General features: G+C 39.5%; 2 protein-coding genes across 11 annotated transcripts in view; one reads left to right on the top strand and one right to left on the bottom strand.

Annotated features, from left to right (window-relative positions):
• Positions 1-554: 554 nt before the first annotated feature.
• On the bottom strand, positions 555-10,021 carry ints12 (integrator complex subunit 12). Of its 7 annotated transcripts, none has more exons than XM_031901594.1 (8): positions 9,473-9,562; positions 8,200-8,273; positions 7,943-8,124; positions 6,996-7,139; positions 5,462-5,649; positions 4,478-4,637; positions 3,562-3,717; positions 555-1,324 (listed from the first exon to the last, which is right to left on the bottom strand). In XM_031901594.1, exons 3-8 carry the CDS (start codon positions 8,096-8,098, stop codon positions 728-730), a joined length of 1,401 nt encoding a protein of 466 aa, XP_031757454.1. In that variant the 5' UTR covers positions 8,099-8,124; positions 8,200-8,273; positions 9,473-9,562; the 3' UTR covers positions 555-727.
• The window catches only part of gstcd (glutathione S-transferase, C-terminal domain containing), a 54,532-nt gene continuing 39,946 nt past the window's right edge, over positions 9,398-23,983 (top strand). For 2 of the 4 annotated variants that reach the window (XR_001925008.2, XM_004911089.2), the window contains exons 1-4: positions 9,675-9,786; positions 16,022-16,435; positions 17,283-17,732; positions 22,575-22,826. Coding sequence is in view for 3 of the 4 variants with exons in the window: in XM_004911089.2 (XP_004911146.1) it covers positions 16,052-16,435; positions 17,283-17,732; positions 22,575-22,826 (1,086 nt within the window). In the remaining variant the exon portion in view is untranslated. Of the gene's footprint in view, positions 9,419-9,674; positions 9,787-9,826; positions 9,911-16,021; positions 16,436-17,282; positions 17,733-22,574; positions 22,827-23,983 lie in introns of those variants that run through there. The other 2 variants (XM_031903124.1, XM_002934765.3) reach the window with 2 other exon arrangements.

Genomic DNA, 23,983 nt, shown 5'->3' with positions numbered 1-23,983 from the left:
CCAATATGGCTTCCCCTAAATCCAGGTGAAATTGACATTCTTGTTCACTACCTGACATCACACTTTTCTTTAGTACTTTTAAATTTTATGTAACCAATAGCTATTGTGTATAGATCTGACCAAGAAATATGATGTCCTACTAGATTGTCTAAATGATCTTGATTACTTGTGTAAAAGAGATGGGCAGCTGTTATGTACAAATAGATGTTGAGATGCAAAATTATATATATATATATACACAAATGTTAATATATAATAAATGTTTATATTTACATAATCATAAATGTGTTATTCATTTCAAAACATAATTTCTGTGGCCCTGGCATGCAACTTTCACTATCTGGTATCTTGGCTGGCACTTGTCTGCCTTGCCTTTTGGGGCCATCTTTCTCTTCACTGTGATGTTATAGCGCCCATCATTCTAAGACTGGCCTGACTATTTGGGTCTGTGTACTTGCTCTGTAACACCCGAGAAGCAGAACAGCCTGGAAACATTGATTATAGAGTAAATATTGACAGAATACTAAGAGCAATTCAGACACATGGGGCAACCGGTCCAACCTCAACATAACTGGTTTTATTTACAAGTTAGTTACATAGAAACAGAGATTAGGCTAATGTCCCGGGAATATTACTTTTCTCTCACTTTTCAAAAGGATAATTTGAAAGTCACTGGATTAGAAATCCATCCTTCCTGCACTCACAGTAGTGTGCTCAAAAAGAAAAGTTACTTTTTCAGCTTTTTCTGTGCTGCTTTCTTTTTAACCATTTGTAGACGTTTCATGGCATTTAGCTGGGACTCCTGTGAGGTTGGACCTTTTGCTCCAGACAGCTGCATGCTGGGATCCACAGCCACCTTGTTGCTAGAGGTCACGTTGCTTCCTGCAGCACTACTGCTTCCGTTGTTACTTCCTAGCTGGCTACTAAGACTGCTTACGCTTCCAGCGGATGATGGGTTAGGACTAGGGAGTCCTGTCTTACTGACATTGTCACTGCTCATAGAACGACTGAGTCCTGTTTTCCCCAGTATGAGTGGTGGCAATGGCTTTATAGGTATTGTGCTGCTGCTGCTGCTTCCCCCAGAACCACTTTTAGATATTGATCCTGGTTTAGAAGGCGCAAGGCCTGGTGCTGCTCCAGTTTTCTGCACTGAGGAAAGTGATGGAGGCTTTCCACTGGTTGCCTGGGAGCTTGTTCCTAGTTTGCCTAACACGGGCACAGCGTTGGCTGTCTTAGCTCCAAATGCAGCCCAACCTGTCAGGCCACTGGCAGAGGAGGATGATACACCAGAATTTGAAGAACTTGATGAAACTGCTGAAGAGGCCTGCGACAGAAACAATATATTATGCACAGATATCCCACATTTAATCTTCTGGCTGTTTGCAAACAAGGACTCCACTACGAGAACTTGGGAGTTGGTGTTTAATTGCAACAAGAGGGCCGCAAAATAAACATCTTTCTTATACATTTTTATAGCTGGCCTGGCGCTATATCTGGGATATTTAAATATTAACATTGAGCATGTGGTGGGAACAAAGCTTTGGATAATATATTGAGAACGCTATCTCTGTGATATGGAATCATATTGAAAGAAAAAAAAAAAAAAACTGATTTACTCAGCACACACCACCTACTTCCTTCATTATTATCTCTAAACAAAATATTGCTTGCCAGATGGCACACTGATCCTTTTATAAACTCTGAAGGTTAAAAAAACACAGTCTCCAAAACAAAATATTAATTAACAGTCATGAAATGCAGAAAGCTGGGTTGGTTGGTACAATCCAATCACACCTACAGCTCTGTCTGCATCTCACAATGGAGCTCACAGAAGTCTGATGCTCTACATTACACTTACTTAAAGGAACAGTAACAAAAAATAAAAGCATTTTAAAGTAATTAAAATAAAATGCACTGTTGCCCTGCACTGGTAAAAGTTGTGCGTTTGCTACATATACCCTACTATAGTTTATATAAATAAGCCTGCAACAAATCTCAGTTGTCGCGGGCGACTAATCTCCCCGATATTCCATCCCACCCGCTTGAATGTAAATTGAATGTAAATACATATGTGGCACCGCGATTTCGGGAAGTTGCCCCCACCGCCGATTTACATTCAAGCCGGTGAGATGGCATATCGGGGAGATTTGTGCAGGCGACTAATCTTCCCTGTCTACCACGGCCCTTAAGCTGTAAGAAAGGCACAGATTACATAGCAGATAACAGATAAGTCTACAGAGGCTATCTGTTATCTGCTAGCTATGTAACCTGTGCCTTTTCTCCTCTTAATGGCTGCCCCCAGTTTTTCTGTGTCTCATACCACATGGCACTTATTCCCTGTGCATTTATATATATTTATTTATTATAACTCTTGTCCTCCCTGTAATTTGGTAAGACTGTACAGCGCTGTGTACCCTTGTGGGGCTTTCTAAATAGAGTTATACATACATACATCATTTGGTATTACTGTTCCTTTAAGCTGGCCATACACGCACTGAAACATAGATCGATAATTTTCATACCATGGCGATCAGTCATTTAGTTGATCAGACAGGTTAGAACATTTTTGTCGGATAACGATAAAATCTGCGCATGTATTGTGTATCTGACAATATCCTTGGGGGAGCTACAAAGCATTTCCAGGAAGTCACTTTTGTACAATTGGTGTCTGTCAACTATTTCATGTTCAGAACATCCTCCGATTTGTTATTTTTAGGGGTTTATCCCACAGTTTCAGTCTGAATGTTAGTTTTAGGTCATTGCATTTAACATACAATCGATATCCAAACATTCATCAAACGACAACTAATATCTGAACGTGTATGGCCACCTTTTGGGAGTTCCACCCTGTGGAATCACAGGCAGAGCTTAAAGGGGACCTGTCACCCACACATAAAAACCTGTATAATAAAAAAGTCCTTTAAAAAAAAACAAAAAAAAAACAAATTCTTTTGTTAATGAAATCATCCATACCAGTTCTAAATGTATTTAAAAATCTGAGCTGTCAATCATATATTGCCTGCTCGCTGTAGCCCTTTATAGCCCTTCAACATGAGTGCAATCAATAGGGTTTGTACTTTAGGTCCCCGTACGCGGGCCGATAGCAGCTGCCGATATCGGCCCCTCGGACCGAATCGGCAGCTAATCCGCCCGTGTATGGGCACTACTGACGGGCCTGCGCGACCAATATCTGGCCTGAAATCCGCCAGGTTAGAAAATCTAGTCGGATTGAGGACTGCATTGGCTGATGCGGTCCCCGGACCGACTTTGCCTATGCCCGTCATTATAATTCGATCGTTTGGCCCCTGGATTTTTGTGATTAAAACAATAAGCAAAAAGTATGAAGCACAAGCTCTATTTAATGAACTCAACAAGGAAACATGGAACTTTAAACATTGCAAAGCAACTGCAATTTATTTCAGCAGCAATGTATTACCATAACACAACAAACATACTATGCAAACATCTCATTACTTATGAGACAAGTTTGATAATAGATATAATAATAAATGTTTATGAAAGATTCACTTTAAGGAGCAATAAAAGTCTATAAAAACATACCTTAACTTCTGCTCTCTTGAAAGCTAAGAATGTATTTGCAGAATCGGGCTTAGCTTTCAGCTCAGGTTTATTAACAGAGGGATCCTTTGCTACAGGTGTCACTGCAGATACAGCTGATGGGGATGGCTTCTGTGAGGGTTTCTGATTCTTTTGTGCCTTTGGTTAGAATGAAAGACATGATCTATAAGAGTAGCACCTTAACTACAAACTGGATATTTATAACCTCTAAACACACAGTATAATTTAAGGTGGCTATACATAAACCAACTTTAGCTGCTAACTTGCCCATTGTGTATGGGGTTCAAACAAAGAAAAATACAGTGGTCTTCTTTTATCAGGGTTCGAACACTGACACAGGTGAACCCTGCATCTACCACCACCTCTGAACCAGGAGGTAGCTCCAGGGCTCCCACAGTGGCCTGTGTCAACTGCCGCAGCACATGGGGAGAGATTAATTAGTTTTCCATATTAATAAATTTGCGAGCATTCGAAATGTGAGTTTATTTGAATTAGAAAAAGTCTCAAATTGACAAATTTAAAAATTGATAAATAAACCCATTGCATCTTAAGAATCGCACACCAACATTTTAACTGTGAAGGGCAGAAGTGACCCCATCGGAACTCAAAATTTCAATGCAATATAATCAAGATTTGCATCAAAGTGCAAGAGCAATTATGTTACGTTAGACACTTCAGCCACAATTGCACCGGGTGCATCGCCCTCTCATGACCACAATTACACTGAAATTCTGGGAAAACATTATGTCAGAAAAAACATGGCGACTTGTGCTTGAAATTGCACTTAAGATTACAACTTGCTCATCTTGCTCCAGTCCTTGAATATCACAACTTTCTATCTACTGCTAATCAATTCCACTTTTTCGGGACCATTACCACCTGTACCTCAAAGACTTACCATTCTTTTCATTTGCCTTGTGCAGCGAGCACAATACCACACCAACCGTGGGTCATTCACATCTTTATCTGTGACCTGTGGTTTGTGGCAGTCCTGATGGTACAGATTGTGGCACTCCTGGCATTCAACCAGCTGATTGCCGGAGAACACAGTCATTTGTCTAAAATCAATGAAAAAAGGTGACATTAAATTTCACATTTTAGAAATCTAGCAAAGACCAGATATTAGCCGTTCCAGATATTTAGGCATAACTTCTGATTCATATGTCAGCTTCATAACATTATCATAGAAAATACTATATTTTGCAGCACTAAGATAAGCTAATTATTAATAAACAAAATCATGGTCAACAACAAATGTACATGAACATGTAAGTCGCCAGCGGGATGGCAGACGAGGCGGCACGATTTCACGCAAATCGCCCCGCCGCATCTGCCATCCCGCCGGCGACTTACATGTTCGCCGGTGGGATGGCAGGGGTAGGCAACTCGGGGAGATTAGTCGCCCGCGAACAGGGAGTTTTGCCGCGGGCGACTAATCTCCCCGTGTGCCAGAGCCCTTAGGTTTAAATCTTCTTATGAAATTGTTTCAAAACGAGAAAAAAAAGGAAGTTATTGTACAGAGGGTATCTGTCTGTGTTGTAAGTTAATAAGATAAACAGATTGCTGTAGATGGTTCATGATAGTGGTGATATAGGAGAATATCAGATTTATAAAGAAAAAAATCAAGATGAAGATGAGATTAATAATTTCTAGAAGGAAATGAAAAGACAATAGAGAGAAAATGGAAGATGGGGTGCTTAAAGGAGTTAAGCACCATAAATAATATGGAAGCCAGAATTCGGTTGGTCATCACACAGAAATGTATAGGTATTCTGGCTGAATGCTAAACCAAAGCTGAGTGTGTCAGAAGCCTTCTACTTTTAGCCCATTAATTCTTTTCAAACACACAGACATAGAAGGTCTGAGGGAAATAAACACTTACCGACAAACAACACAAGCCAACCCCATCTCCATGGCAAAATCATCAGCACTGGTCTCGTCAAAGCTTGAGAGATCTGGCACAGGCAAATCCTTGCTTAACTGTACTGTGACAGGGGAAGAACGAGCTTCTGTCTTCTCTATACGAGGCTTCTTTGGAATATCCATAACATCACTGATTTCCACTTTCATCTGTCAGCCCAAACAAATACAGAATTGACTGCATAACAGTGCGATACTCTACATAATACAAACATTTTAGCAACCTAGCAATAAGAACCAGCCTGAACTGCATATGGCCACATATTGTGTTGGCTAATTATATTGTATAAAAATCTATATATAAAACTAAAACCAACGACAAAAAATGTAGCCGTTTGCCTGCTGCAGTTTCCCCCCCACTGAAAAAGCAACTGAAAATGACTGAAATTGCCCAGTTGCCTAGCAATGGGACTTGCTTCAAATACTAGCGCACAGGTGATTTTGATACAATTTTCACCTTAGCGTATCTGAGGGGCTATACATACCCCTGGTGAAAATTCAGAGATAAAGTTCTACACACTCTTGGTAGAACCTGAATACTAGTGAAATTTTATAGTGATATATTGCTATAGGAGACTAGATAATTCCACAGTGCATGTTGCAAAAGTGCTACATTTCAAAAGAAAATATTCTGTCCTGTGTGACCATGACAACTGCCCTAAAGTGAACAATAGACTGCGTTCTGGAAAAAATTGTAAAGAGCTATAAATAAGAAAAAAGCACAGTCAGCCTGGCACAAAAAGTTTCTCATCAATGACACAAACAGGGGGCACGGCTTCTTGTTGAGTAATAAGAAGCCACCAAAATTAACCCTTGCACATCTGTTGTTATGACATATGAGCCAGATCTACTTTATGTGCATTGCATTGATATCAATGGAAAGTAAACAATGGTGATCTCACAATTTGATAGTGAGGAAACGCCTTGTTTGCCACAGACCTCAACAATTAGGGGCCGATTTATGACTGCTTGAGCCTTTTACCTCGTGTAATCACAAAGGAAACCCCACGAGTTAAGGAACTCAAGGGGGGTTTCGTGGGAAAAAAACTCTTTAGCCGAGGCATTTTTCCCCTAGCGGTCTTTCTTGAATTAGAAAAAGTTTGACACCTAAAAGCTGCAGAACCTGCAGAATATATGTGTATATGCATAAAACACAGCACTAATGCAGTTTTGACAGATCAGGCAGTACTGAATCGAAATGGCTAAAAACTCAAGTTTGGAAGAAACAAAGAAATGAAGACATTCACTCACAATAAAACACTCACTTTTAAGGTCCCCATACACGGGCCGATAGTAGCTGCCGATATTGGTCCCTTGGACCGATTCAGCAGCTTATCGGCCCATGTAGGGGCAGAAACGAGGGGCCTGCCCGACAGATATCTGGCCTGAAAATGGGCAGATATCGATCGGGCAGGTTAGAAAATTCAGTCGAATCGGGGACCGCACCTTAAGTCATTGCACAGACGAACACAAAGTTTTTGAGTTTGTCTTTTTACCTTATCAGCAGATCTCTTCTCAGCCTCCTTCTTTAACTTCTCTGAAGTCAGTGGTTTGCTTAGCATACTGCTTGATGGAGTGCTGCTAGAGGCCTTTGTTTCAGGCTTAACTTTAGATAACATTGCTTTGGGCTGCTCCATTTCCTTAAACAGAAACACATTACTTTAAGAAAAGCAGCAAAAGATTCACATACATACTTTTCTTAGGTATATTTTTCAGATACACATTAAGTGTGGAACAATATTCTTTACGACTTAATCATCCTGCAGAAATTATAAACTAAAGATTAATTTTCATTACTTTAAAAATAACTTAATTCAAAAAGAGGGCAAGCAAGAAAGAGATATGCTATATGTTTTCATATGTCAAGCTTTCATACTCCATATGCTGACTGGTTATTGCCAACAATATTATTGTTGGATTATGACAAGCCTCCTGGAACTATATCAAAAACACAGGTGGCAAACTTTGGAATTTTGGTATAGATTACTGCAATGGTGCAAAGCTGCACCTATGTTTGTACGTTTACCCAAATTTAGATGCAAGGTGTTTGAGTCTATACTTTAACCTCAACAACAGTTCTTCCGGGTTATTACCGAGAACCTTAAAAATGGGAGGGTTATGTAATTCTTCTACAGCAATACATACTTCCTTGCACAAATGTTTTAATGTTGCTTATTTTTTAGTCAGGGAGCACAATTCAACACATATCTTATTTGCTATGCAAACTACAAAGTACAATTTTGCTGAGTGGGATAGAACCATTTGCAAATTACTCCATTCCCCAATAAACACATTGAGGGGTGGGGTGTTGGCATTTCTTTTCCTTTGAAGCAAATTTTACCTACATAAACTGTCACAACATTTAGAGAACTATATACAATACGCTATTACAAGCAAATGTATTCTTGTTTTTAAAATATTAAATAATTATTAATTATTAAACCTTCGGTTGAGGACGGTAGACAGAGTCGTTGCCTTTGCACAGTGACTCATCTAGCAATGCCTTCAGTTTTTCAGCAGAGTCCTTGCTCTTTGAGTGGAGGTATCCAAGTGCCTTCAAAAAGACAGGATCCAACTCAGTATTTATAGTGACTGCCATGGTTATAACCTGCAATGAAAATAAGGCTATTTACAAAAAAAAATAAATGTATCAATTATTTGTTCTTTTATGGTAAAATGTTAGAACAGCAATAAACATACCTTGAAAAGTAAATAGTGTTTATATTATCCAACTCATCAGAGATACGAGAGACATTTAATCCTTGAACATGGCTCTAAATAATAGTAGAAACGATCATCTTAATTCAGGTAATGGTGACTGCTCATGGGAGATTAGTCGCCCGCAACCTCGGCTCCAGGGGCGACTAATCTCCACCGAAATGCCTTTCCACCGCCAATAAAGTGAATCACTGGCGGGAAGGCATACGTGATGAAGTCATGCGAAGTTGCCTGCAGGAGGAAACTTTGCGCAAGTTCGAAAATTAAGCAACAGGTATGCCTTTCCACTGGTGATTCACTTTATTTCCAAAGATGTAACCAGGGGTGACAAAGTGAAATGCAAGCTAAAATAAAATAGTTATGGAAGTTACCTACTCTACCTTATTTAGGGCTCTGACGTGGAGCTACTTGTAGCAAGCTACAAAACACCAGAAAATACCCTGCCATAGACAATACCGAAAACTATCTCTGCTAAAACACACACAGAGACAATTTTCAGTGTTGTCTATTTTGTAACAGCGACAATAACACAATTAATTGCAACAACAGGCACAAACCCTATTAAATGAACTAATGCTGGAAAAAAGAGGGTATCACAAATACAATATGAATGCTTGGTTCACTATATACTTGTGCCTTATGGTCTTTTGAAAATGTAAAGCTAACACAAAAAATGAAGACCAGCAGAAAAACATCACATTATATTTATTGAAAAGGCAAACTTCCCCTCAAATGCTTGGAATCAGGATGAAATAAGGACAGGAAAAAAAGAAATTTTTCATGAAACTGCTTACCAGTCAATGGCCCAGTTACTCTACAGTTACAATATCTACAGTATCTGGGTTTCACAGTAGTATGTACAACATAACACGTTATATATAAACATTATGTAACATGAAAAGAGTTGAGTGGGGCAAAAACTGTCATGCAATTTGCTTTACCCAGTCTACTTCCTCTTTACTTGTCTATCAACATTGTGACACGCAAAGTTTAGCCCAGGTTTACTAGCCCATATTATTTTTAAACATATCACCAGCAACGTTGGCCCCCCCTTTGGGATGCTAAGGGTTACTACGCCAGCGGCAAACTGCATCTTTTAATTCATTCCCCCATGTTAGAGTGTGGGGCCAGGCCAGTAGAGTATATTCTTAACACCAATGATGCTCAGGCTGCTTCAGTCTGGGAACTATAGAAGCCACAGGTTAGAAGATTCTCCTGCCTTATACTGTACAGCGATACTGCCATCACTACTTACTTCAGCAGACAAAGCCCTAATAGAACTGCTTACAATGGAAATATTCAAAATCCCGTGCTTTGGTTTAGGATTCTATTCGCACTGCGCCGCTACTTCCGGGTGTGGGAGGTCCCTCAGCAATACTGCTCCCCGCAGCCAGCGCTCAAGCGTTCCTGTTCGTAACGGAACAGTAAAAGATTTTCCTTCTGGCTGTGTTCGGGAGCGACTCTCCGTTGCACTTTGGGTTTTTAACTTTTTTTTACCCCGACCTTAATAATAATAATAATAAAAAAAAAATCAGTCACCATCAGGCACGAGAGAACAGCAGGATAAAGGTACCCGGTGTGGGGGGTTGCACAGTTGCTATGGGTCCTTCCCTAGGTCACTGCACATGGGAGCTTGAAACATTCTCCATCTGGGTTCTACTGCGCAACTTGCTCTTACTTTGCCCGGCCTCAGGTTCGGTTCTTCTTGCGTTAAATTCCCAACAGCCTTTACAGTGTACTGCCATAAAGGAATTCGGGGAGGTGTAGTACTTAATAAGTTGGGCTTTGTGTTAGTTCTAGTTTAGCCCACAATGGTGTTTTGCCTCTGTGTTACATCTGTGGCAATTAATATAGGACTAACAGAACCGCTGAGAGTGACAGGTGTACTCACTTACAGTAAGCATTTTATATGAAGTAACTTAGACAGGGCTTTCAAGTACTGTCTGCAAAGGTGTTTTTATGTTTGTTTCCTCCTGCACCCCAAAAACATACAAACAGGATAACTGGTGTATGAAAAAATGTTTTAGTAAGCTTAATGACTTAAAGTGGCCTTACACATTTTCCTGATATGGTCGGACTGGGGGGAGCAGGGAGCAGGGCCCACCGGGGCTACTGCTTCAGGAGCCCATGCACCTGCCTTCACACCATCCCCGCAGGGGCCCCCACCACCTGTCCAACCCCCTCCCCCGATCGTGCATAAGTGACACTTACCTTCAGTGCGTCAAGGGATGGAGACCTATGGACCTACAGGAGTGGTGTGCGGGGATCGGGTTCGGGCCACTGGGGCCCACCAGGTTTTTCCCAGTGCCCCGGCGGCCCAGTCTGACACTGGCCATTTTGTGTTGACTGAAATGGCCCCTAGTACATGCAGTTGACAGGAAAGCATAACTGAGCCTATGCAGTACTTGCTACAATGAGATTTTTAAACCTGCCCAATAGATATCTGGACTTGGATTTTTAGCCAGGTTATCTATTGGGGAGGAAGTTGGAGAGGTCACATACACAGGTAGATAAGCGGCTAACTTTCTTCTGAAGGGGCCAGAGCAGCAGTGTAAACGTGAAATATTGTGTGAAAAAAATATTGTGCAAATGAATTGTAGAAGGAATTTCCTTTAAAAAGTTGTGTTTCAGGCTGATTTTTTTAAATTTTCTCCAAATACCCCACTAATCTAGCCCATCTGTCCCACTTTCTACTGCCTTCTTTCCTAGGCTATGCAGGGGAACCGGCTGCACTGTAGGATAGAAACCAATCGGCAGCTAGGCTGACCTGATAGGGAACTGAAGCCTGTCTTTGCTTGTGTGACAGCAGGGCTGTGATTGGCTATCCCCCTCCTACTGTGCTTCTGGCAGGCATTGTTAGGATGTGCCCACCCCTCATTTGAAATACAACAGGGACTTAAGAGGATCTATAGGGAGCTCCAATAAAGGGTCCATTTTTACAGATAGTATTGTTTTTTTGACCAAAGTGAAACCTTCCCGTGTATGGCCATCTTTAGACTGTTAGCTCCACTGGGGCAGGGAGTGTGATGTGATTGATATATAATCTCTGAAAAGTGTTGCCTAACATGTTGGTGGCATTTTGAACTGGATTACATGTGGCCATAAAACAAAGTCTTAGCAAAAGATTTACTATCCTGTCCTGTTTCATACCTGTGATGTTTCAATAGGATTTTAACATATGTATACATATAATTATTTAGCAAACAAACAGAGCATAGCACTCACTGGTTCTGTGAATAGTGAAAAAGAGTTCTAATTATATAAAGTTTACGCTAAATAAAACCTTTTTAAACAAGAACAATGAGTGCTGTACCCTATTTGTTTGCTAATTATTATTTTCTCTCAAACACCCTAGAAACTATCCTATATGTGAGTGCAGGTATTCTGAAGTTATCTGTCTGTCTCTAAATATTAGATGGGAATTAAACACAGGACCCTATAAATATATATGTGTGTGTGTGTGTGTGTGTGTATATATATATATATATATTTTATTTTATTTATTTTTTTCATGTATGAAACAAAAGTTTTATTGAAAGAGATCCAACGGTTAGAGCACAAACAGGTCCCTGAGGGAGAGCACTGTTTGTGCTCGAGATGTTGTATCTCTTTCAGTTAAACTTTTGTTTCTTAAACAAAGTCCCAGTGAGTGTGGAGAGAGTGAGAGAGAACGAACCGCACACTCAGGGACTTGGTGCAAAAAAGCGTGCAGTACTCTTTCTCTGTTTGTCCATTTTTTGACCTGCACCCAGGGCTGTTATTTTGGTGACGGGTGTGCTCCACTCATCTAAGTATGAATAAAAGAGCAAAAAGCATATATACGTTAATGTGATAGGGACCTTAGATTGGAAGATGCACTGGTGCAGGGACTGATGTGAATGAATCTCTCATCTGTAAAGCACTTTGGAAATGTGTTGGACAAGAAATTAATAATATAAATAATGGTATATATAGGTATGGGAACCGTTATCCAGAAACATGTTATCCAGAAAGACCATCTCCCATAGACTCCATTTTAAACAGAAAATTAAAATTTTTAAAAATGATTATCTTTTCCTCTGTAATTATAAGACAGTACCTTGTACCTGATCCTAAATAAGATATAATTAATCCTTATTGGAGGCCAAACAATCATATTGGGTTTATTTAACCCAGTGTTGTACTGAAGAACATTTACTTTACAGATGGAAAAATAATGATAAAATAAAAAATACATACAAGATATAGTTATATTCAAGTTTAAGTGCTAAGTGTTTAAGAAACAAAAGGAAAGTCTTTGAGCTTATAAGTTTGACCGGCCTGCTCTTTTAAAGATGATAGGGGAAGGATTGTTGCTGCAGAATTAAATATAGACTTTAGTGTGGAGAGGTGTGAGATAGGCCAGTTAGGAAGCAAGTTGCAGTAGCCTAGATGGGAGAGGATGTGAGCGTGCATAAGTGTCTTAGCTGTTGCAGTTGAAAGTAAGGGATGGTTTTTGGCATTACTGCGTCGGAAGAAGTTTCAAGTTTTAACAGTGATAGGGTTGCTACCCGGTTTTGGTAGGGCTGTCTGGGTCAAAACTACCTGCCTGGTTTTCCCAACTTGGAAGACCGTCAGGATTCTCAGAAATCACCGATTGCCATGTCATTGCATCGCCCCCTTGATGGTGCAGCCCTCACCAGTGGCATCACTGCCCCACCCCTGTGGCATCATGCCCCGCATCCCTGCCCGGAGTTCTCGGCAGGAAAGGTGGCACCCCTAAATAGTGGTGTTAATATGGTCAGAGAATATGAGGGAGGAATCACCCCCAGACAATATGCAGAATTAACAGGGTTAATAAGCATGCCATCAATATAAATAGTAAATAGGTTAAAAAAACAAGTTTAGATGGAAAGATGACCAGTTTTTGTTATGTTCCGTTTGAGGTGGCGTTGAATTAGCCAGGTCGAGATTGCTAGGAGGCAGTTGGAGATTAGATCTCAGTTTCAGCTCTTGATGAATGATAAATAAATTTGGATTTTGGGTATACAGATGATATGTACAGGGAAATTATTTGATGAGATCACTCCTGCGGCACCCCTACATTAAGTGTAACTGGTCATGAGATTTTGTAAGCATAAGAATCATCTGTAACTCTGCACAAGGCAGCCTCAGTAGAGTGTACAGGTCCAAAACCAGATTGCATGGGTCTAATAGATTATGGATGTAAAGCATCCATGAGGGGGAAAGCTCTAGAAGCCAGTGAAGAGTTAAAGATGTGAGTAAGAGCTGAAGTAAGTAAGTTCAATAGAACACTGAGTAGAAGACAAGGCAGAGTGTTGGGCAGAAAGTGTAACATGATGATCAGAAGAAGGGGATTGATGTTAACAGACATATTTTTAATAAAGACTTAAAGGACAATGAAAGGTTAATATGAATTAAAAGTAAGTCTAAAGGCATTCTTTTTAAGTACTTACTGCTTGCTTCTCTGAGATATGGTGCTGGCAGCCTACAGCAGTGTGAAGCCTACAGTGACATCACTGAAATCTCTCTGTCCTTTCTGTAGGCTGCAAGCGGCAGCCTTCCTATTCTCTGAGCATGTGTGTAACTTGATCCTGTCTCCTGTTCTGAGCTACACATGCCCACCAGCCAATCAGAAGCAGATCTGGCAGAGGGGAGGAGGGGAGGGAATGAAACACATGTGCAGTATGAAGCAAGGAGGGAAAGGAAGGGAGAATACCATTTTAGAGATGGCTGCCTGTTCTAGAAAATGTGAAGTAAGTGTGATTGAGTAAATATTTGATTAGGTGAGCCAAAAGTGTGGCGTTTTTACTAAACAATAGGAGGACTATTGGGCAGTATGCTTTTTAAATTTTGAACAGAAAGGGTTCATGGGTTAATATGTCCACTGCTGGAGTTCAAAAAAGATTATATAGAGAAAACAAGAGGTCTAAGGTTGTGAAGGATCATCAATATAGTATTTAAAATCACCAAGAATGATTTCATGCCTGCCAGTACTGAGGAAGAAAGAAAGCCAGGTATCAGACAGGTGGTGGCAGAGGAGGCAGCTGGAGTTGGCAAGTAAAAGATAGCTCCATGTACAGAGAGGGTGTAACACCTAAATAGCATGCACTTCAAAAGAGTTAAATGAGAAGGCCCCCCCAAGATGGGGAAACAGGAGAATTCCTACTCTTCCGTGCTTCCAATGGACCATTGGGTGTGGGAAAAAGATTGACCACCATGATAAAGTGCAGCCGCAATCGCAGTATCATTCTGGGAAATCCAAGTTTCGGTTGTGGCTAGATGATTACATTATTTTGAGTAAAACAGATTATCAATAAATGTGGCTTTGTTTGTTAAAGAGAAAATCTTGAGAAGGGCTCAAAAAATGAAGAGAAGTTGCTATGTGGCAGGGCCCAGTGTATGGGGAGACATCCCTTGCAACCAGTAAAGCAGGAGAAGAGATGATATGGGAAGAGGATTTAAAGTGACTGTGCATCTGTGAATTGGAAGTAACTGAATGAGAAATGTGTTGCAAAGAGTTGTATAGTATGGAGTGTGTAGAAGTAAGCAGGGGTGAATGATGAAATGACAGTGAATGGGAGGGTTAAATGAGGAGACTACCTTAGGGGGGCACTGTTCAGGCAAGCAGTACAAACATGAGTAATTTTGACAGTGCCATTACAGAGCAAGTAAATTGTATTAGTGTTATACATCCCGAGGAGTATTTCTGGAGCAGATGGCTAAGTTATCTCTTAAGATGTTAATCAGTCCATTTATTCCAGTAGCAGGCAGACAGATCCCAGGGCCCTCTGTAGTGGCTCTCCTTGCAGCTCTCCTTGTTCAATTTGTCTAACTCACTTATAAAGAAATCACCCTTGCAAATGCTCACCTCCAGCAAATCTTATCCTCTAAAGCTCTCTTAATAAATAGGGTGAGAAAGATGGGTACTGCTGCTTACAGGTCTGGGAAATCACAAGTGGTTTGAACTGGTTAACCATCAACGTTGTATGGATTAACTAGTAACTATACATTTTTACATAAATGATAACACTTCTTATTATGACATGAATTTTCATGTGTGTGTTGGGGACTGTGAAATAGATAAAAAACAGTAATAATTGACATGCTAATAACATTAATTGATGTGCTGAAAATACCTCTGTAAAATATAGCCAGCTCATCATTGCTTAGATGGATACAGGGCGCCATCTAGTGTTGGCCATATATATGCTTCTGTAATTTTGGCTACTGGAAAGTTACAGCTGTTTTTCTATGCTGAAGGAAGGAATGAACCTTTTATAACATGACTTTTGAAAAGGGCATTGATGTTCTAACAACTGCATGAGATTGTGTGACTCAACTCATATGCCCTTGTTGTTATTTAACATTTTGTTATTGTGGTCTTAAAGCAACAGTGACATATTCCTATTATTGTTAGGTGTTATCACCAGTAATGGAAGACTACACAAAAATGTTAAAATCCCCATCTGAGCTGACCCATACCTGAGTGGTACTCATAAGCATCAACATAGTTTAACTTCTAAGACTGGAGAGCTGGTTTTGTTACTCATGCTGGGCATGGAGCATGATCTTTCAATATACAGAAGTGGAGTACTATTTACATTTATCAAGAATATCAATGACGTTTGGTTATTTTTTTGGATATAAAAACATTGCTTTATCAGCTATAGTTTTAAATATATCAAATATTTACAGAAATAAGTGTTCACACAGAGTCTTGCTCTGACTGATAGTCACCCAGGAGTATGTTAGAAACAAAGCATTCTACCCAAATATCATGTGATCCAATCCCTTGTTCTAACGTGTGGCTTATATCTTGCAGGATCGCAGCATAAGACATTAAGAACTGATTATGGAAGAACAACTTTACCTAGATGCTGAAGGCCCAGTTTTACCTCTTCATACCTCCATTGCACTCTTTTTGATGTCTTACTGTGACTGCAAAACATGGAAAATTTACCTTGTGCTGCCAGACAGTAGTACAGACAATCTGTCCGAAAATATCTTGTTACCAAGAAACCTAGAGGCCGAGACCATCTGCAAATGGGATCTCCCGCCGCTGGTTAGGAGCTGCCGTTTGCCTGCAGTTGTGGAGGCCTCTGGGACATTCTGTAGAGCTGGGTTGGCTGTAGTACTTAGACATATCATTCACAAAGCACACATAAGTGAACCCTTCAGAAATGATATAGTTGAGCTGCTGGGTTTTAAAAAGACTTGTTTAAAGGCTTGTGCAGAAGTAAGTTAAGCGAAATGGGCATGACGTTTTCTATGAATTTGAATGTCAAAACAAATTACCAGTCAACTCAGTGGCCCTCTTCATTGAACTAATGTTGAAAAAGGGGTATATTGCCCCTTTAAACTTTTGGGGTGGCACTTGGTAGCGTGACCAGTTCTGTAAATAAAACAGGCTAACACTTTAAAAGATGTTAACCCTTTCGATGATATTAAAAGGTTATATACATATATATATATATAAAACAGGATATAATAGTATATGCAGGTTGCTTTTTCAATGAGAATGAACTGGAATATTGCTTTTATGTAAGCCAGTATGTTATTCTTTGGATCACTACATGGACAACATTAATATGTTCACATTGGAACATAGGGAGTTAATCCATGGGAATATTAAATAGGTCATAACATATCTTCCTATCCTGTCATGCCAGGAAGAATGGGCTGAAGAAAGTAATTTTACATGTCTCTGTCGTTGACAGATGATTTGTGGTTTGGCTTTGTTTGTATATTCGGCTCCAGCCGTTACTGAAGCATTTAATATTTTAGATTTGGTAGAAATCAGGCAAGTTATTGCACGTCTTATCACTGCTGTGAATACACTACCTTAATCAACCTCTAATTATCTCAGAGCTTCTATATTAATTCACATTATGTCAGTTCTTAGAAATGGGTTCCATATAAGAACTTTTGTAATGTGATCCATTTTAAAGGAAAATATAATCCTTTTTTTAAGTTGTCCATTCCTGGACTACATACATGCCCTAATTTTAACCTTTTTCATTTGAGACTGCAATCAATGCCCAGCATAAGAGAATATAATACTTTTTTTTTTTTTTTTTTGCTAGGTAAGTCAGTGGACAAGACTTTGTGAAATCAGCATTCCCCGGGCGATTGAGAGTTTTCTGAAGAAACCTTCAGCCAACATCCCAACAGAAGTGCTGCAGTTTGAAAAGAAGCTAGGAGAGCCAGTCAAAGTACATAATGATGACAAAATCCGAAGGCAAAAATTACAGCAGCAAATGACCGCTAATAAAAATGATGTAGCAGACTCTAAGAGTAAAGCAGCAGAGGCCATGCCATGCATCAATATCATCCCCAATCAGACTAGCCTGGAACTAGGAGCTGCTCTGTCTAAATTAACAGTGCAAGGAGCATTGTCTTGTGCCACAAGAGAGCCCTCTCACATCAGAAAAGCCAAGAACTCTGATCTCCCTCCCCTTGAACATGTCTTTGCCGAGGGCCTCTACTTTACTCTCACAGATGTTGTCCTGCTGCCATGCATTCATGCTTTCTTGGTAAGCAATCCACGTCAGCACCATTATAAGATCATTGTTCCAGTGAAAATACACATTAAGATATGCAAGGTATACTCTGCACATCAGTCTGTCACCTGCTGCTGTCAATGTGTCATTCCAGGTTGAGCTAGTCTAATGCTGAGGATTAGTACAGGCTCACTCGGAGCAGTACCCTCCATCTCTCCACTGACAGACAATGAAAAGCAGGCTAAGTACACATCACAGATCCCTAAGGGCTCTGGCACACGGGGAGATTAGTTGCCCGTGACAAATCTTCCTTGTCACGGGCGACTTTTGTGGAGATTGTGGAAGTTGCCTTGAGAGGAAACTTCCACGGTTTCGAGGAAATTGCGGCGCCGCATATGCCATCCCACCGGCGATTTACATTTTCACCGGTGGGATGGCATTTCGGGGAGATTTGTCGCCCACGACAAGGGAGATTTGTTGCGGGCGACTAATCTCCCCGTGTGCCAGATCCCTTTAGGTGGCCATAAACAGGCAGATATAAGCTGCCAATTCAAGTCCTTCAGAACGATTCAGCAGCTGACGGGCCTACCCAGCCGATATCTGGTCGAACATTGACCAGTTGTCGATTGGGCATGTTTGATTGAGGACTGCATAGAGTCATTGATATGGTCCTCACTTGAAGGGCTCCTATACCCATCATTGTAATTTGACTATTTGTCCCTAAGGCCAATGGTAGCCCTGTTCTGTGTGTTCTTGTTTCTCATTGAAGCCAAGCGATATATGATTTTGTTCAGAATTGTGTTCTGATATGCCCTTGCACAATTGAGAAGGTTGAGTGTTGAGTTGAGTTGAGATATAAAGAGAATTTCTGTTTTGGATAAGGCAGCTAGTTTTGCTACATTCAGGCCAGTTGTCCAGATAAAATCTCATGTAAATATATGCAATGTAAAGCTGGGTTCTGCCTGTTGGAGGTGTCATACCAGCTCGATCATATCATTTGGTTATGTGGTTTCTAGAAGTATCATTTTACAGGATACTTGTGACATATGTTATCAGTCGTCGCAGGTTATCTCACCGGGACATGGACTGACATGTCTATAATTGCATTCCACTGCCGGTGCAGACAGGGAGACTCCAAGCTTACACCTGATTCTGTCTACTTTTCTTTTCTAATAAATAGTGATTTCTGATATCAAAAGTTCAGCCTCACTCAAGTGTCACTTGCAATTATACAATTTCATATATTAGCAGTAAGAAACAACAGTTCAGTTCCATAGAGGTGGAAGAATTGTCATTTTGGAATTTATCTTTTAGCCAATGGATATAGCAGTGACACAAAGGGAGATTTTGCTCCACCACACAGGCTGGGAATCAGCTCCTATGCTAGCATCAGCCCTCTCATGTATCTGCACCCATAGCCACTGCAACAGCCCAGGTGCAGGCACACAGAACAAATTTCTGCTCCAAAATGCATACATATCACCAAAATCCGCTCTGCGTGCCTGCAGCCTGGACACACAGTGGCTCTGGGTTCAGACACATAAGGTGGGGGGGCTGATACTGACATAGAAGCTGAATCATCCCTGCGTGACAGTAGCCTTATCCTTGCCTTGTGTCATTTCTGGTGCATACAAATGTTGTCACAGAGCAGCATGTCAATAGCCGCTGCCACACTCAATTTGGAATAGAAGGCAGGAAGGATCCACATTGAGCTCACTGCATCTGTGGATGTAAATGAGACTTTTAGTGTTTGTAAAAGTAAGGTTATTTAATTGTGATTTTAACATATCCCAGCTACTTTTACCCGTAATGGGACAAATCCTTGCTGAAGAAGGACTTTTAAATTGTTAATTTATTATTAGATTCTCCAGGATTTGTAGCACTCCTGTACTCCCTAAACAATTATATATTTTTAGAAATATATATATATATATATATATATAATTTTTTTTTGTTTTTTAAATACATAGTGTATTTCTATAGAATAATGTTCTGTTCAGTGAAGCAAAGTCATTCATAATTCCATGCTGAAAATACCGAAAGTGCAGAGACAGTGCAAAGTGGCTGGACTGTTTCTAGTATTGTGTGTGGCAGTTAGTGGATAATCTTGCATTATATGTATGTATGTATGTATGTATGTATAACTTTATTTATAAAGGTTACAAGGTTACGCAGCACTGTACAGTCTTACAGAATACAAAATTACACACACACAGGGAGGACAAGTGATATAATAAATAAATACATATATTTATATATAAGTGCCATGTGGTATGAGACACAGTAGGAAGGAGGTCCCTGCCCCATACAGCTTACAATCTGAGTGGTTGGGTAACATACAGGCACAAACTGGAAGGTAAGAGTGCATCAGGTATTGGGCATTTGCCCTTAAGCGCAGGACTGGGCAAAATAATGTTTTAGTGCTCCAGAATGTAACAGCTGAGTTTTTTCTTAAAGAGAGTGGGTGAATTTTCCCTACGGAGGGATTCAGGGATAGAGTTCCAGAGGTAAGGAGCAGCGAGATAGAAAGGTTTAAGACGAGAGAGCGCAGTGGGTTTGGATGATGTAAAGAGACGGAGGCTCTGAGAGGAGCGGAGGAGACGACCAGGAACATGTAGGGAGACCAGTGAAGAAATGTAGTGAGGAACTTATATGGAACAGACTTTGTTTCTCAAAATATTTGCTCAACCTGCTATTTGATGGAGCACAGGTACCATATGCTTGGGGTTTTTACACTTGCTCTCAGATATGCTATGAGTGCCCTTTGCCCCATTTTTGAGTACTTGGTTAGTCATTAGAGGAACTATCTTTATGTGCCTCTCTCTATGTTACTATTCTGCAGGTAGTCGGGTACTATGTAGTTTTGACTTTGAAATGTTATTTTTCACCTCGGCAGAGGTTTCATTGGACACAATCTTTTTTTAAATAAATCGGATTGTGCATTACATCAGTGTTTATTTTGCTAGGAGTGTGCAATTTCCTTATAGGGACTTCTTTTGAATTAAGCATATGCTGGTTAAGCAGATTTTTGAGTGAAAACCCAAAAGTCTGGATTTTCTTTGTGTGTCTGCACATAGGCCCACACCACGCCTGTTAGTGCAGATACAGAAAGGAGCAGATGTTAGTGGACAATTTTACAGTTGCATAATGTAGAGACAAACACGCAACTTTTACCAGTGCAGGTCAACAGTACATTATATTTTAATTGCTTTAAAAAAAATTCCCATTTTTGGTGTTACTGTTCCTTTAACATTAAAGGAGAAGAAAACACCTATGGATTAATCAGATGATTGCCTACTTAATTGCTAACATGTTTTCTATTTTAGGGTGATGACACATGGGGTAATTAGTCGCCACAACTTTTAATCACAGCATCTTTCCCGCCTTAGTGTAAACATTGCTGTGACTAATCACGCGCAGGTACCCCTGACAAAGGCCCCTGTTTTGTTAGGGCTGAAACGCATTGTTTTTATTTTTTATGTGTACCACTAATTAATTTTTAAATGTTTTTCTAAACAGTGCCCTTTTTTTTTGCAAGTAATTAACAACATTATGGCTGTATTTTTAAGACAAGATTCTCAAGAGACTGTTCTCCTTTAACTAATTAAAGTATTGGACGGAATTGAAATATTGTACAGGTATAGGACCCGTTATCCAGAATGATCGGGACCAAGGGTATTCCGGATAAGGGGTCTTTCTGTAATTTGGATCTCCATACCTTAAGTCTACTAAAAAATCAATAAAACATTAATTAAACCCAATAGGATTGTTTTGCATCCATTAAAGGAACAGTAACACCAAAAAATGAAAGTGTATAAAAGTAACTAAAATATAATGTGCTGCTGCCCTGCACTGGTAAAAGTTGTGTGGTTACTTCAGAAAGTCTACTATAATTTATATAAATAAGCTGCTATGTAGCCATGGAGGCAGCCATTCAAAGGAGAAAAGGCACAGGCACATAGCAGATAACAGATAAAACACTATTGTATTCTACAGAACTTATCTGTTATCTGCTATGTAACCTGTGCCTTTTCTCCTTTTTTCCAGCTTGAATGGCTGCCCCCGTGGCTACACAGCAGCTTATTATATAAATTATAGTAGTGTTACTGTAGCAAACACACCAGTTTTCCAGTGCAGGGCAACATTGCATTATATTTTTATTACTTTAAAGCTATTTCAGTTTTTGGAGTTACTGTTCCTTTAAGCATGAATTATATTTTAGTTGGAATCAAATACAAAGCATTGTTTTATTTTCACAGAGAAAAAGGAAATCAATTTTAAAAATCTTAATTATTTGATTAAAATGGAGTCTATGGGAGACAGGCTTTCCGTAATTCGGAGCTTTCCGGATATCGGGTTTCCGGATAAGGGATCCCTTACCTGTACATAATTGACGGAATTGAAATATTGTACATAATTGAAATATTCTCCCCTCTGCTTATATCCTTTGAATATTTGAAGCTTAAGTTGCTTTAACCATTTCCCTGATCTACCATTTTTCCAGATTTTACATAATTTTTTTTCTGATCTCCTAAAAAATATAAAATGGGGGGTTCCACTTAATATTTATTATTAATTAGTAAACATTTAATCAAATGGGGATCATTTGATCCCTACTTGATTACATTATTTAAGACACATTAACATGAAAGTAACAAACATTTGAATATTTGAATCATTTTGAAAACATTTGAAACATTGAATATTGCAAAATGTGTTTTTGTAGTGGATCAACTAGTATTTTACTAATGTTTTTTTACTTCAGTGTCCATAGTGGGAACAGTGCCATTGTAATTTACAAAACTAAAAGTGGAGGTTGCAGGTTATACATTTTTAATATGTACTGTTGATCCATTGGTTGTCATGTTTTTACAGGTTGCTCTCAGTAAGGTGGCAGAAGAGAAATACACCCAAATTCCCCTTATTGCTGGTTGGTATAGAAGGGTACAGCAGGTACCTGGTGTGAGGTGGGCTGCAAGCATGTGTAGCATAACATTTCTAGATATTCTTTGTGAGAATGCAAAGCCGCAAGAACAGCCTTCAAATCTCCACTCAGAAACTGAAGAAAAGGAAATACAAGACAGTCACTTTGTAGGTGGGCCAAGACCAACAATGACAAAACTGAAGGTAAGCTAGGAGCTTGCTGCTTTTTTTCAGCATGAGCTTAGTGCTGTACATGCTTGGTGTTTATTCTTTTACTTAATTAATATATGTTTTGTTATTTCATGCAAAAAACAAAACAAATTTCAATTGGTGATTCATAATAGCAAAACATTGAAAAATATAGATTTTTAAATTTAAAAAAAAATGGGTAACATACTGTGTTTTTTCAACACAACCCCTTTGCACCTATATACACCACTCTTGTATAGCAAGCTTTTATATACATGCTGCCCCTTTAAGGAAAATTAAAGCCTGGTAAGGGGCTCTGACCAAACATTACACCACAAAGGGGCTTGTTAACCAAATGTCTTAACATAACTTACTGAAGTGACAACCATTGACATAGAGCTGCAGTCCCAGTATGGAATCTTGAGTGAGATAAACTACCTGCCCACGTAATGGAATCCCAAGTCAAGGCAAATGTGGTGGGAGGTTTAGAAATGCATTTGTTTTAATAAACACAATCTCTCATGTGCTGACTAATGAATACTAAGTCACATTTGCATTTTTTTGCCTATATCAACCTTTCCAAGGTTAAAAGGTAATGTTTCTCAGCACATACAATGTGTTGGCTCACAAGGTAATTCCACTCTGTCTATCCAAATTTCATATTGTGCCTATAATAGAGGAGAGGCATTAAGTGAAGTTATTTTGATGTTTGTCTCATTTTTCATGATTTTTGCATTATATTTAAGAATACTAATTTTTTCTCTTAAGAGACTGAAATTAACCAGTTTCTTGTAAGAGCACAGTATGGGTTCCATGCATTTTACTGATGTCATTTGGTTTAAACTTTAAACACAGACAAACTTTAAATTTAGACAGAAATCTTCTTAGAAAGTGTTGGCTCATTTCTGTCTGTTTTTTTTACAATGTGTTGTAAAAGGAGTGTCTGCTGTAAGGATAAACATTTCATAGGGAGGCTACATGATATTGAATAAATCACTTTAAATATAACTTTGAAATTACATGCATGGCAGCGACTTGGCAAAAGTTACTCAATTTTACACCACAATTGTATATGATGTCCATTTTGGGAATACAAATATAATATGTAATCTAAGTCATTGCTGTCATTGAAGTCTTCCCGTCTTTCCTACTTCATGGCTTCCATATGACAG

This window comes from Xenopus tropicalis, chromosome 1 (genome assembly GCF_000004195.4).
Source record: "Xenopus tropicalis strain Nigerian chromosome 1, UCB_Xtro_10.0, whole genome shotgun sequence".
NCBI lineage: Eukaryota > Metazoa > Chordata > Amphibia > Anura > Pipidae > Xenopus > Xenopus tropicalis.
Note: the sequence above shows the minus strand (reverse complement) of the source record. Positions and strands in the feature narration are given on the sequence as shown.

What these genes read in the sequence shown, in the direction of transcription:
- ints12 (XM_012965144.2), bottom strand. An exon ending in TTGGCTTGTGTTGTTTGTCG is followed by an intron (nt 4,638 to 5,461) that starts GTAAGTGTTTAT and finishes CATTGATTTTAG; the next exon opens with ACAAATGACTGTGTTCTCCG. An exon ending in CAAGGCAAATGAAAAGAATG is followed by an intron (nt 3,718 to 4,477) that starts GTAAGTCTTTGA and finishes TTCTAACCAAAG; the next exon opens with GCACAAAAGAATCAGAAACC.